Consider the following 14,910-nt stretch of genomic DNA (forward strand, 5'->3'; position numbering starts at 1 on the left):
TCTCTCTCTCTCTCTCAATTCTGCTGCTGCAAGCATAAAATGAAATGAGTAGCCTTCAAAGCTCATTCTATTTTCTCAACCTTGTTTTTGATAGATTTCCAAAAGAAGCAGCCTGATGATGACTCCACTCCCAGCACAAGCAACAGCCAATCAGATTTGTTCTCTGGAGAAACGAACAGTGACAACAGCAATACCTCGCTAACTACGCAGACTGTTAACTCCAACCAGCAACTTTCGACAGAATTGAATGTAACTTCACAGAGTAAAGAGGAATGTAAGTGCATGAGCCCTGAGAAGGAGAAAACAGGAAGCTTAAATACCTGCTCTTTCCTCAGTGCCTTTTGTGACTAGCTCTTATTAGAAACTTATGACCTTTCCTTTGGGGAGTAGAGGGGATGGAACATAATCGTGAAAGTCAAAACACATGGGCTTAATTAATAAATGAACAAACAAAATAGGGACCACCATCATTTTAGAAAGTATTTTTATACTGATGTGCAGCTATTTAAACTTCAGTTGTGCTGATTTTGATTGACAATTTTATCCACTCTGTGAAATTCTGCCCCCCTACATTATTACAGGTAAACTATTGTATATTGTGGTATGGAAACCAGAATCTTATCCATTTGGTCCATATATGACTATTTTAAAACCTTTTCAAAAATTACTATATACAGCATTACCTGTAGTATAGGGTTGGTTAACCTGGTGGTAAATCCCTCACAGAACTGACTGTTAGAGGATTTCTGACTCCATCTCCTTGTTCACATTTCTCTGTTTGTGTATAGAACTGTTACAGACTAGAATCCTGTCTAAATGCAGAGGTAAAGTGATCAGATGTGGCATGCACAAACTTGGAGCTAATGTCTTCCTCCTTTGATATTTGATATTTGGGAAAATCTAAATTTCTATATAAGTTAATGTTGTGTGATATATTGAGTTAAATGTTTACAATTTATTACCCTTGTAAATAATGTGTGATTTATAGTTTCATTTTCTTCAGTCTAAAGCCTTACTGTCTGAAAGGTGAGCTATATAGAAAGAATTTCTTGCTCTGAATATCCTTGTATTGAAGGAATGACAGATATATATGCACGTTCCAAGGAGAATGTATTTATATCTACATGTTTTTTTAGAAGGGATGCTTTTGGAGATGGCAGTATTTTTAAACACTTTGGGTGTGTCTACACTAGGAACTAACTTCGAAGTTAGGCACACTTCAAAGTAGCCAGCAGAGAGTCTACACACATTGTCCCTTACTTCAAAGTTAACTTGGAAGTAGAGAGCCCAATTTTGAAGTCCTTACTCCCTTCCCTGGAGTGGAGTCATGCCCTTCTTTGAAGTTTAACTTTGAAGTAGGGTGTATGTAGACGCTCAACTTCGAAGTCTGTTATTTTTGTAGGGTAGACACAGCCTTTGAGTTCTTATTTATAGTAGTTGCCTCAAAGTACTAGGGCTGAAGAAGATTTGGTACATTGCATTTGTTGGGTTTCAGTTTGGTTAATCTGAGTGGTTTGAACAAGGCTCTATATATCAGTATGGATTGGTCCAATAAAAGATATTACCTCACCCACATTGTCTCTCTAATATCTTGAACCAACAACAACACTGCTTACAAGTATAGGAGTAAGACAGTGCATTTGTACTAACCATAACATAAATTTTTAATTAAAATTAGATTGTATTATGTTGAGTGCAGTGTTTGGGTACTGTCAGTCTATGGCTGGCAGTAATGGGCACCTCTTACTAATTAAACTTCAAGGCACTCTGATATCAGTTGCTGTAATAAGAGTTCTTTTGCAATGTGACTGTTGTTGTCTTTCCTTCACACACACAGTTGCTGGTGGCCACCATCCCATCACTTCCCTCTGTCCAGCGCTTCTCCATGGAAAAACCTATGGGGTTCTGTAAAAGCAGGTCTTACAGCACCTTACCTAGAGAATTCAACAACACGTTGGGCCTTCACAGGTCTGGGGCCTTCAATCCCCTGCTCACTCATAACCCAAGATCTACTACTTGGTGATACAGGGCACTTCTTCCATGCTGCTGAGTCAGGTTTTGTGAAAATGTTTTCATTGAGACTTGAGTTGGATTACAAGGAATGTGTATGGGGGTGGGATTGGAGAAATAAAATGTGTTCCATCAATAATTGCTACACGCTTATGAATGGATGTTCCAAGGTGACCGATATTAGTCAGCACAGCCAACAGAGCATTTCAAAATATTGCCTATAAACAATTTTTTACACTTTCCTGCTGGGATGGCTTTAGTTTAAGTGAAAAACAGTAGTGAGATTTATTTACAGTTCCAGCTAGCTATCTTTTCTGCTCCCCACCTCTCTAATGAAGCTCAGACTAGTGTAATTTATCAGAGATAATTATACAACAGATGGAGCTTTTCTGATGGATAATGGTCTCAAAGTGGAAGGTTCTTTCCAATAATGAAGAATACCCAAACTTCAAATCTTTTTTTATTTTAATTTAAAGGAGTCTTTTTCTATGCATTACTTATGTATTTTGTACCTAGTTCTACAAAGCATACACCTCTCTCATTACAGCAGTGTTCCAAGAAGATTGATACGTTGCGGTACTGTAAGATGATGTACAGCTGCATGCTATACTGAATAGAATTGCAGTAATTCACCAGGAATCAATGTATGGGATCATTAAGTTAATCCTTAAACAAGTGTGGAAAGACTGCTGTGCTCAGAAGTGTTCTCTTTCAGGAACTGCTCAGGCTGCCGTCTTTCTGTCCCCTCCTTCCTTTCCATGCCTTCTAAATCAGTCCCACGCCAAGGTATTTGCCACGGTTGTTGAGTCTGTAGGATAAACAGATTGTCTAAATGACTTGCTGCTGTTTTGTTCAATTAACAAACTCTGTTCATCATTTTATAACAAGTAAAGAGAACCATACAAATCTTCTGTGGTAAGATTCATACTCTGTGGGAAGGGAAGGGTGTTTTTTCCTTTTTTGTCTTTAAGGGAGTTTTTCATCATCTAAATATTCAGTGAATCTTCTCTGAAGAAAGTTCCTAGGGTTAGATTTTGTAGGAGTTCAGTTTGAGACAATATTTAAATATGATTTCTTGCTTTTGTAGCTCTGATTGCTTTCCTATAAGAACATCATTTAATTTCTAGAGCATCTTGTATACATAGCCAGGTTACTAGAGGTTTCCATCTCCTGTATCACATCAGTGTCTGAACAGTTACCTGACCAATGGAAGGATTGTTGTGGGCTTAGCCAGTTTTCTGACTGATAATTCTCTTGCAGAATTAATGTAGGTCTTGTAAGAGTTGCACACTGTGTAACAGTTTTAAGATCTTTTTCATGTGTGTTACTAAGGGCATGTCTACGCTCAATGGGAAGGTCGAATTAAGGTATGCAATTCCAGCTTTGTTAATTATGTAGCTGCAGTCAACCTACCTTAATTTGGGCTTCCACATCGTCTCCACTGCAGGAGGTCAACAGGAACAAATGCTCCCATCAACTTCCATTACTCCTAACAAGGGGCATTGGCACTGATGCTCCTGCAGTGTAGATACAGCCTGACACTTCACTTTTCTCTCTGGCGTCTTCAGACTGGTGAACATGCAGGTTATTTTTATTGATTTTTTTTTTTTAACCAATATTGGTCTAGAACCCTAGTCAGTTTACGGAAATAGACCATGCACATTTAAGCACTTTGATAACAGTGCAATTCTGCCTGCATCAGGGGTTGTACAGATTGAACTATCTGTTTAGTAACGGATATAGTTAAATCCATTTTTAAAAAACAAAAAACTGCGTTTAGCTCAGCTGTGTGTAATTATTTGTATTTTATCCCCTTTTCCACCTTTGTGTAGGATGTCATAGCATTAGTTACTTGGGTAGCATTAGTATAGTTCCTCTGGAAGTAGTTAGCTGGGCTTTTGAGTAGGCGGCTGTCCAAAGTTAATCTGCTAGGGAGGGAGAAGAGGGTGCAGAACCACTCAAGAAGGTTTTTTTCCCCCCTCTAAACACCAATCTAAAAATCTGCTTATTAAGATAAGGTTCTCTGTAGTTTGTTAAAGAAAAGGTCACAGTAGATATGGAACAATTTCACTTAATTTTAGCCTTTCATCTCCTCCTTTGGGGCTGTCATATTGTTTTCCTTTTTCTATGCAGGTGGAACTGTAGTTGACACCATGCAGGCTTAGAGCTAACTCTAGCTTGTGATAAGACAAGAAAAATGTCAGTGTGAAAAACTCTGACTTTGGCAGCTGAATCAAGTTTGATATTTCAGTTGTTCTTAGTCTCAGTTGACATTGTTTTATTTTAATTATGTGCTTAACTTTTTCCTGGCCTTTTTGAATTTTCAAATACTGTAATCAGAGAGGGAAGAGGGGAATTGCTTGTGTTTCTAGAACAACTCAGTGCACTAGGTTTCAGTGCTTAGGAGTGCTTAATTAATGTATGGAAACAGACTTTCTATCAGGTACCTATGGCTTTGACATGGTAGTGTAGACGCAGAACAATTATTAAAGGATTAGGCCAGAAGTTTCAGGGCTGACCACTGACTGTGCCTCAATTTTTGTGTGCCCATCTTAAGACTCCTAGGTCTGATTTTCTGATGTTCTGGATACTAAAAGTTCTCAGTGGTTCCTCAACACATCAAAAATCTAGTGCTAGATGTGTCAAGCTGTACACCTTAAGTCAATGGCCTCTTTTGAGTGATTGATTGCATGACTCATAAGTTTTCTGTGTAGTACTAGTAACAGCACAGTAGTGATGTTTATTCTTTCATTAAGCTATTTGATTGTTCTAGAAGAAGTGAAATAGCCTTTATAAGTGTGAAAATATTTTTGGAAGTTGAAATGTATTTGGGCTTCATGTACTGTGCCTGAAGGCCAAGATTCTTCTCTATTACAGAGCTTTATCAGAAGAGTTGAGGTGTATTATTTTGACTGTTTTCACAATGTAGTTGTTGGATGTTGAGCTTAAGCTTCTGAGGGCGAAGACTTGCCTAACTACAGCTTTATAAAATGCCATGCATACTCCTGTGCTTGAAAAAGAGAGCATATTTTAAATATTCCCATGCTTTCAATGAGAACTGCATCCCAGTTATTCTGGGTCTTTCAGAATTTCTGCATGAAGGATGCAAACAGATACTTATACCCTTGTCTGCAGGTCTTCTCTCTGACAGGCTCTAACAAAACCATTTCCCAATCACTTGTGATTCTTCATGTTTTTACCTTTTGCTTGAATAAGTCAAAATTAATAAATGACTCAGACATGACATCTCTCCACTGTATACAGCAGACCCTCAAAATGCACGATTTCGAGTGGTACTTAAGTCACATTAACACATTTTAAGTGCCACTCAAAATCCCATTCCCCTGGGCCTGGCTCTGCCCAGCCCCTCTCACCACCCGTGCCTGGCTCTGGCTCACCCCCATGCCTGGCTCTGGCTCAACCCCCTCCGCCTCCAGTCCCTGTTCAAACCCCCTGCCAGCTCACCACCCGAGCATGGCTCCGGCTCACCACTCCCTCTCACAGCTCCATGCCTGGCTCCAGCTCAACCCCCGCCTCCCCCTAGCCCTGGTTCAAACCCCCTGTGCATGGAATCCAGCTCAACCCCACCACCAGCCCTGGTTCAAACCCCCACCCCCGCGCACAGATCCAGCTCACTACCCCCACATGTGGCTCTGGCTCAACCCGCCCCCCCCCCGCCCTGTTTCAAACCCCCCACGGCCCAGCTCACCACCCGAGCAAATTACTATCCTTTTCTTTAAAATGAATGCAAAATTCTATTAAATTGTGCTGGGTTGCAACAATGGCCTGTTCTATGACAGCATGGTTAATTTTGTAATTAATTGCATTCCTGCTCATATTTAACAACAGGTACAAATAAAACAGTGGCCTTAAGGAACAATGCATGAAGTTTTCCTGGGAACACACAAGATCAACTGACATCAGTCCACATTCTCATTGGAGAGCCCTTGAACACACTTCTCAGGTTAATGTTTGCTAGTGCTGTAGTCTGTTATTGACATTTATCGCATAATGTTGTAAGGCCCCACTATACTCAGGCTTTTTGACTTAATTAGATGATTGATTGAGAGGTGGAACACTTTAGTTAAGGGACAATGAGAGTTGTAGCTTTGTCTTTTCAGCATAGCATATGCACTCTTGCTGTATGCCATAAATGTGTAGGCAGCTTGAGACGATGGTACGTAGAACAGTGAAATGAATGCCTTTATATATGACATATTAATTTTTAAGCATGATTAAAACCAGGAAAATGCTGCCAGGGTTGTTTCCTCCAATTTAGGCTGGCCATGGAAGTACAGATTTGGCAATACATTTTGTTTTCTTCATTCATTTGACTGAACGGCCCAAGAAAGCTGACACTGAAACTCATATCTATACAAGTGTGAGTAAAGCAGTTCTAAGTCTAATCCCTAAGTGTTATATTATTACATGACTTTTAATAATAGTTTTAAGTGCAGATTTCAAAAGCACCTTGCAAACATTGAAATTCAACTTATTAGGCAGGGAAGTTTTGACATGGTTCCTGGGGTGCAACATGGATTGTGGGACTGCTTTGTCCTCCAAAATCCATTAGACTGGGGGTATCCCTCATGCTGTCAAGCTACTGTCACGTTTCTGTCAGGCACTGCACTTAGACACCCTTGAGAAGGGACACACCTAATTGAGTTACATGAATGGTTTCCCAGACACTCATGAACAACAGAGAGGCTCCAGCCAATTCCCCCGGGGGTCTCTAGTCTTGCACCACAGAACTGTACCATCTTGCACTGACCAGAAGTCTGGCCCACTGCAAGTTCATTACACTGGAACCCCAACATACACACACTTCAGTTGTGCATATCTTGGGTTAACATGACTCTGAGTGGAGGGGATCTGGCACCTGGCTCTGGGTTGCCCACCGCTAAGGTGATCAATTTTCTGGCTCCTGCATATGGCAGGCAGCCAAGAGCCAGGCACCAGCTCCGCGCCACTCAGAGGAATGGGGAAACTGAACAACGCTGCTGTGCTGCTCAGTTTCCTGACTCCTGTGAGTGGTGGGCAGCTGGGAGCCAGGCACCAGCTCCCTGCCACTCACAGGAGAGGGAAAACTGAACAGCACTACTGTGTTGGTCGGTTTCCCAGCTTCTGTCCAGGTGGGGCAGGTGAGAGGCCTGACTCTCAGCTGCCACCCCTGACAGGAGTGGAAAAACTGACCAGTGCAGCAGCGTTAGTCAGTTTCCCCTCTCCTGTGAGTTGCCGGGCAGCCTAGAGCTGGTCAGTTTCCTGGGTTCTCTGAGTTACATGAAATTTGACTTACATGGGGTTGTGCAAGAATGCAACCTCTGCATAAGTCAGGGGTCTACTGTAATTAGTTCACCAGTTCTTCATAGGTAAGTGGGCATGGGGGTATGTACTGGGGACAAGAGCGGAAGAGTGGAGATCGGAGGGAGGCAGCAGGGGGAATGGCAGGGGGCGGCAACCAAAATAAGAAGAAGAGGGTTTTCTTTTTGTTTTTGTTTGTTTTTTTTAGTGGAGTAAAAAACTGTATAGTTCAAGAGCCGCAACATGTCACTACAAGACGGTCCTTAATAAATAACATCAAACCATACTTTTTGTGACCCCTGTTTTAAGAACAGTTCAAACAATGATTTGCATGTGATGCATGTTTACTGCAGGACATTCATGAACTTTTTTACATGTTCCTCTCATGGTTGTATTTTTTGTTATTGGTGAGTTTCTCATTGCAAAGGAGACATAAAGGGAGCCTAGACGAACTCAATGTAAATGTGAAGGATTGGGTCCATTCAGTTTGAAATTCTGTTTTCATCTTCGATTTTCCTCTTTTTTTTTTTTTTGGAAGCCATTCCAACCCCACTTTAATTATGCCAAATTTGTTATATTTAATATCACTTTTCTTTCTGAAAATGCATGTTGCGCTTCGCTGCAGGAATGCTGCAAGTTTCCTTTTCAAAATCAAGACTTTATTAGTAACATGATCAAAGCACAGATACAGTATCATATCTCACAATACATTGCGCATATTAAAAAGGGATTGATCCAAATTTTTGACGACATATAATATTTGCTTTTTAGATATGAGTTGTTCATTTTTGGCGTTTTAAATGTTCACTATTTATCAGAAATAATCAAGATGGTGTGTCTTTGTTTTGTTTTGTTTTTGTTTTTTTTAAACTTTGCAGTTATAGCATTGGGAACCACAGGGAAATCCTTAAAGAGCTGCAGGTTGCAGACCCGGGAGCTATGGGCACCAAAATACAAATTTGCCCAGGGCACCATTTTCCTTAAGGCTGGCCCAGTGGAATACCTTATTATAAGCACTAACTACGTCAACCAGACAGCAGCAAAGATTTTGTTTAGTGCTAATTAGTGGTGTTTAATGAGAGAACCTTCAGTCACCTTTTTGGCTTTTCGTGTTTAATCCTTTTATCTATGTTTAATGGGAGTATAACCTACTGGTATGTCTTCACTGCATCTAGAACCCTGTCTCCTAGCCTAGGCAGACGAACTCCTGCTAGCAGAGCTTGAACCAGTGTGCTAAATGTAGCAGCATGGATGTTGTGGCTTGGGCTGTTAAGCCTAGGTGGTTAACTTTGGTGGGCTTCACAGCCCAAGCTGCACTTGAATCACAATAGGTAGCTGCATGAGACTCGCTCCTGCAGTGTAGACTTACCAAAAATTGCTGTACAGCTTCCATAGCGCGTAGGCAATTTTCTCAGTTCTGCATGTTTTCCTGCAGAAAGACAATGCTCTCTCTGCAGAATGAACTTACACAAGTTTAGATTCCATTTAGTTTATACCTTTGTGTTTGTGCCACTAACTGATGATTCTTTTCAAACTTGATTATTCAGATACATTAGGTTTGTCGCTACTGATTAAGGAAATGCATAATTAGATTAGCAGTTTGGGCAAGTTTCCAAAGCTATATGGTCTTCCCAAATGCTATGCCCTCTCTTTATTTCCTAAAGTTTCACAAAATCCCTCTTCACTATACAAATATCCCAAAAAATCCAGCTCTTCTTTTGATTGCTAGGTACTCCCTTTAGGGAGTGTACATGGTTTTAGCATCTAAGTAGAAGCTTTCTGGGAACTAATGGCCTTCGGCACACTGTGCGAGCTCCTTTCCAGTGCTAAAAGGTCAGACAAGGGTTCAGATAGATGTTCACTGCCCTTTTAGAGTCCTGTGAACAGGCAATATGGACATTTTGTTCTCTTACATCCTTTTCAGTTCATATGGCACACTTTTTGAATCTATTCATGGTTCTTAACATTTTTGAAAATGTTTGACTTTAGTATTAGTTTCCATGCTATTACACAGTCTGGCTGGCTTCAGTCCCACCATGTATCTTTCCTGGAGCTAGTTGGTAGATTGGGAAAACCAGACTGAGAAATCCCCAGGACTGAGCCTGCACATCAGATTTAAAAGAATTCTGGTTCAAACAATATGCCTTCTGTAATGGCAGAAAGAAAGGTTACTTAGTCAGTGGTTGGTTCCTTCAGTGAACTGACAGCCCAGACTCCTGCTTCCCATCCATTTTCCCCACACTCTTCTTTGGCAGTGAATAAATGGGGGAAAGGACCTAGTGTAGGCCAGAGCTTCTGACCCTCATAAAAATGTTGAGCTATTTGAACTGTGGAACGTGTATGTAGTAGTCCCAACAGAACTGCTTTCCAGAGCTTTCTGACTTACATGTCAAGAGTGCATGTGTTCCCCAAGGTGGGATCTGTGCTGTCCATTTGTTCTAACCAGTTACTAGGTTTTCACAAATGGTCAGTCTTTCTCCTCAAATAGCATACTCTCATACCTTAGCAAATAGTGCATCATAATCTCCTTTGATATTTTTATGTTTCTTTTACGTTCGTAGAATCTTTCATTTTAAATAAAATTATCCTGGTGAGGAAACTATTGTAGGTACTTATAATATTAGAGTATTGAACAAAGGTTCACAAGCAAGAACATATGCAGGCTTTGTTATTTTATAGATCCATTTTAAAGGATGCCCTAACAAGAGTCTTAGTCACTAGATATTTTACATTAGTGTATTTTTAACCTTTATTTTTAACATTGAGACTCAAAATTATTTGAGAGTAATGTTTTGACGTTACTAATATATTTAGTTATGCTGCAGGAAATCAGCCATCAGATGACGGAGTGAAATTGACAGGGAATTTAAAAGGGATTATGTGTTTCTAATTAGTCCAGTGTGCTTGTAGATGGAAATTAATTATATTGTTATGTAAATGTCATGCTAATTAAGAGAGCATATTGAAGGTGTAATAAATCTGCAAAAGAAATAGGTAAGTTAACTATTTTTATGTTTTTATTAATATTTATAGAGAGTTTGGAGAGAGACTGGTAGAGAAATGTTTGATTATCGAGCTACAAACCATTTTTAGCTGACTGCTTCAAAATCTGTTTTTCCTAATTGCTATCTATACTGCACAATGTTAACAGCAGCCACAGTGGGCTAGTGATACCAAAAGCCAAAAATAATCAGACATTGCAGCTATATTAACAAGACTTCATGTGTATATGTGTAATATATAATTAGTGTTTTCAGGGTTATGAAGTGATGCTCTTACATAGTTACCCGCACGTTGTGTGCCTGAATTTTGCAAATAAAATGATGATGTCAGTTCGTGTCTTTGTAGCAATCCTTGTAATATTTGAAGCCCCAGCCCCTGGAGTGAGATTTTAAGGGAAGCTCATCTCTTGTTTAAAGAACAACCGTACATCCTGGAAGGCACATGAAAGAACTGAAATTCTTTAAAATCTCATGATTACTAAGCTAGCCTCATGATTTCTTAAATGATTCCCCCAGCCATCTGCTTTCATGTGGCCACCTGATGTTAGGATTACCACCCTACTTCCCATGGGTTCTTAAATATTCCATAATAGGTTTTCTTGCCTTCATAATGCTGTTCCTTAGAGTCGGTCCATTACAAAAACGTAGTGCAAAAAATGACTAACAGTATAATCTTTCTCTCTTCTCCAGTGATGTGGTCCTTAAAATCCCATGAGATCTTATATGTTGTTGTAGTACGTAACATGCCCTGGTGTCTTCCTCTGTAGCTGGGTTCTTCAGCCATCTTAGTCCATCCAGTCAGAGTACAATCTTTGTTCACCGAAGCAACCCCCTTTGGGGAGTTGATCTTTGCCATGCAGTGTCCGTCACCCCCCTTGCTGTTAACCTCTTCTCTCAGGGAGACCAGCAAGTAGGCCCGTTCACTGCTCCCCAGCCTCTTTCGTTCTGATCCTGGCTTGGGGCATCAGCTGGCAAATCCCTCTGCAGATCTTCTGGCGTCAGCCTTCTTCAGCTTTTTAGATCCAGCTGTCCAGCTTGGAAGTCAACAGGCAATTCCCTCTGCTGCTCTCTTGCCTTCAGGTCTCTGGCTTGGAGAGGTCAGCTGACAAACCCCTTCTACTGCTTTCAGCTTTGCCACAGGAACCTCCTACAAGTTCCTTCCGGACATTCCCACCTCTCACATTCTCCCTGATCCATTATTATAGCTCCAGGTACTACTCTGGACTCTTAATTGGCCAAACTGGGGATGTCTTTTCAAGCAAAGGGCATTGATTTTGCTTCATTTGGCAGGAGAGCAATTATGTTTCCAGTCATTTGGATTATGCTAAGAATTGAGCAACCAGTGTTTCATGTGCAAAGCACATGTACTGAGTGAGCATTTTGTGAACCATAGTTACACACGCACTGATGCCAGGTACTAAGATTTTGATACTTATGGGGATGTGTTAACTTAAGCCATTTGTTTGTAGCAGTTCTATGAGGACAGTAATTTGTTTTCCTAACCAAACTGTATGAATTGTACACTTCCCTATTTCAAATAATAATGTAAAGATTTCTTAATTGTTAGTAAAGCAGTGGATTCAGCATTATGATTTCTGCATATAATTGCATATTTGAGCCCACCATGCACAATTATTATTCATGACTACTTTTAATGCTGGAACCAAAAACACCCATGGAAGAAAATGCTGCTCAAGGCACACAAACGTGTGTGTTCTGAAGCACTCTGATATATTTGCATGCAAGTCCTAAGTTGCTTGTTGTTAAAACCTTACTAGTGTGCAAAATCAGACCCCTTCGAACGTCATATCAAATGCGGCAATAAACTCCTGTTACACACCTGGAAATGCAAAAGAATGAGGAATAGTTGCAATTTATTCTGTTTTTAAAATGGCAGAGGTTTGGACTGTAGGAGTGTGGGTAGCAATGCACATCAAAGTGCTGCACTGTAACTCCCCTGTGTATGCTGCATGTGCAAACTGAAATGTTCTTACTGCAGTGCTGTTTGAAAATGACTGTGTTAATTGTGAGCTAAACTGGGTACATCCACACAGGATCATTTTAGTGCGGGACTGGTGTGCATGGGAGTTCCCATCCCTGTAGTCTGACCTGCCTGGCAGCATAGACATAGGTCCAGTTAGCAGCACATCCAACTGTTTAGGACCAGACTTAGTCTAAGCCTTTTGCTTTATACTGAATTTGTATTTATATTGAATTGTTGGTATTTTGATGGCCCAAGTCTAGTAGATCAGATGTAATTTTGGGTTCTAGGTGTATAATATCCAATTATCCAAGCTACAATGTATTATTATTGTCAGTTACACGTTCTGTCAATTTGTCTTTACTCAGTATATGGTTTTGTGTGCATTTTACTTCAATACAGTGAATATGCTGAATTGGTTGTTTGTTAGTTTAACAAGTTCTCTGGAGAGCTCTTCCATGATGATGCATGTTGAAATATGGTGGGTAGCCTAAAAGCAATTTGCCACCAAACAAATACCAGATGAGTGGGCAAGAGTCCAGAACCTGAGAATAAAATTTGTCCACAGAGGTAATGTAGTCTATGTTTTTATATGGATTATATGTAAAACCAAAGCTTTGACTACTGGTGGTTTATGATTGCATCATACTTATTCCATTTTGGTCAATACTCTGACTGTAATTTCTTCCAGCAGTTTCAGTTGGATATGCTGTTCTCTTTCTACCCTAAACTACTGTGCAGTTTTGCTGTGTGCTGCTCAATAGTTACTACATTCCATCCAAAGAAAAGTATGTTTCAATGATGGGAGAAATGATTTTTAGAAAACGGGACAAAAATGTAGGCCTGGTATAAGCAGCTTCAGCTCATTAAAGGCTATGACTTTTTGCATCTATTTACGTGACTTGATTGTGAAGTGCTATTGAAACATAGTGCAAACCTCCTATTAACTTCAGGGGAGCCATGATTTCATCCCAGGGACTTTTTGTAGATTGTCTATAGGAGATCCCAGCTCTGTTGGTATGTAGACTCACTTTTGCCATTGTATTTCTCTGAAGATGTGTCTAACAAGATATTTAGTGCAGTTAAAAAAAGTCATCCCAATATTTAATTTTAAGTCATATTTAGATAGTAATGGGAAGGAAGGATTGGAGGACAAAGAGCTGAATAATCTGGACTGCCTACAACCATAAACTCCTAGGAGGTGTGTATGTTTGAGTACCTGTACATTCCTAGGCCTATCTCTGATTTGATCAATCTGCAAGATGGCAAATGCTGCTCATTAATGTGCTTTGGGCCTAACTTTATTCTCCTTTTCCAGGTGGGCCATGCACAGGTACACCTCATGTCACATTAACCACGCCAACCAAAAGATCCTGTGACTCCGGTAAGTTTTGCTTTCTGTTAGGCTTTGCATAATATGTAATTGTAAAATGACAAGCAAATGTAGTAAGCGTACCAGGAGAATTGCAGTGGGAAATAAACCTTGGTGACCTGCTGTTGAGAGTAGCAGCTAAATCATGAAAAACGGGAGAAACTACATTTATAGCTTTTGCAATTAACATGATATAGCCATACAAAAATATAAAAGTAATCTTGTTGGTTTAATCTAATTTAGACCTATGACAATCCCACTTTAAAAGAAAAAGTAAAATAGCAGAGCAGTTAGATGCACCCTTCCTGACTGACCTCACAATACACACAAGGAGGAGCTGATGTTTGCATCAGTTGATACCAGGGTAAATTTGATTTAGATCAGTTTTTGCATGCCCTTGTCTTAAGCACAAATATTGCAGTACTCATTGCTGAATGGGGGCTAGTTCCAAGTATAGTTAAGGACTCCCTCTCTTTCAGGGCTTAAGGCTTTCTTCTTCTGCAGGGACTCTTGCAGGAAACATGTCTCAGTTTTTTACTAGTTAATGCAGTGCACCTTACGGTTGCCTTTTTTTTTTTCTTTACGTGGGCCCCCTCTTCCAGTAATCAAAGATCAAGATTTTTCTGTCCCGTTGAGATGTGAGAGTGCTTCTGAACAAAAAGTAACCTTGCTTCTGTATCCTTCTCTCTCTCCCTCTCCATAAACTAAGCTCAACTAGATACAGTCCTTCATACAATAGCAGCTGTAATATTTAACTAAAAGTTAGACTGTAATGTGGTTAAATAATGTTCAGGATAGATGGTCTTGAAAAATAATAGTAGAAAAGCACTATGTGAAAATGTGATCATAATCAGTAAAATGGCGAATAAGATTACAATTTGCCTTGGCATATGGGAGAAGCAATATTGCCTTAGATTAGACTAAGGCAGATGGAACTATTAGACGTGTTGAAAAATTTCTCATTAAACATTTAGATGTTTTCCCCCAGCAACTTTCTTATTCCCAGTTTGTGCTAGTAAACTGGAGAGATTTTTGGTGCCTTGATTCTGGGATATTTATCATATGTAATGTGCTTCTACAAGCTATCAGCAAAAATACAAAATTGCTGTTAGGGTTACCAGCCTCTCCTTTGGCATAACTGCTAATTAAATAAAGCAAATTTTTCCCAAGCTTCTTTTTGAAGTTGCCTTCTCTTCCCGGGTCAGGGCCTGTGTTATTTATTTGATGTCTTTCACTCTCCTGCG

General features: G+C 40.0%; 1 protein-coding gene across 1 annotated transcript in view; it reads left to right on the forward strand.

The window, feature by feature from the left end:
- ZFAND3 (zinc finger AN1-type containing 3) overlaps positions 1-14,910 on the forward strand; it is a 265,534-nt gene that overhangs the window by 189,229 nt on the left and 61,395 nt on the right. The window contains exons 4-5 of the mRNA XM_074989794.1: positions 95-274; positions 13,613-13,678. Of these exons, the coding sequence (XP_074845895.1) occupies positions 95-274; positions 13,613-13,678 (246 nt within the window). The remainder of the gene's footprint in view (positions 1-94; positions 275-13,612; positions 13,679-14,910) is intronic.

Source organism: Carettochelys insculpta, chromosome 3 (assembly GCF_033958435.1).
Source record: "Carettochelys insculpta isolate YL-2023 chromosome 3, ASM3395843v1, whole genome shotgun sequence".
NCBI classification, from domain to species: domain Eukaryota; kingdom Metazoa; phylum Chordata; order Testudines; family Carettochelyidae; genus Carettochelys; species Carettochelys insculpta.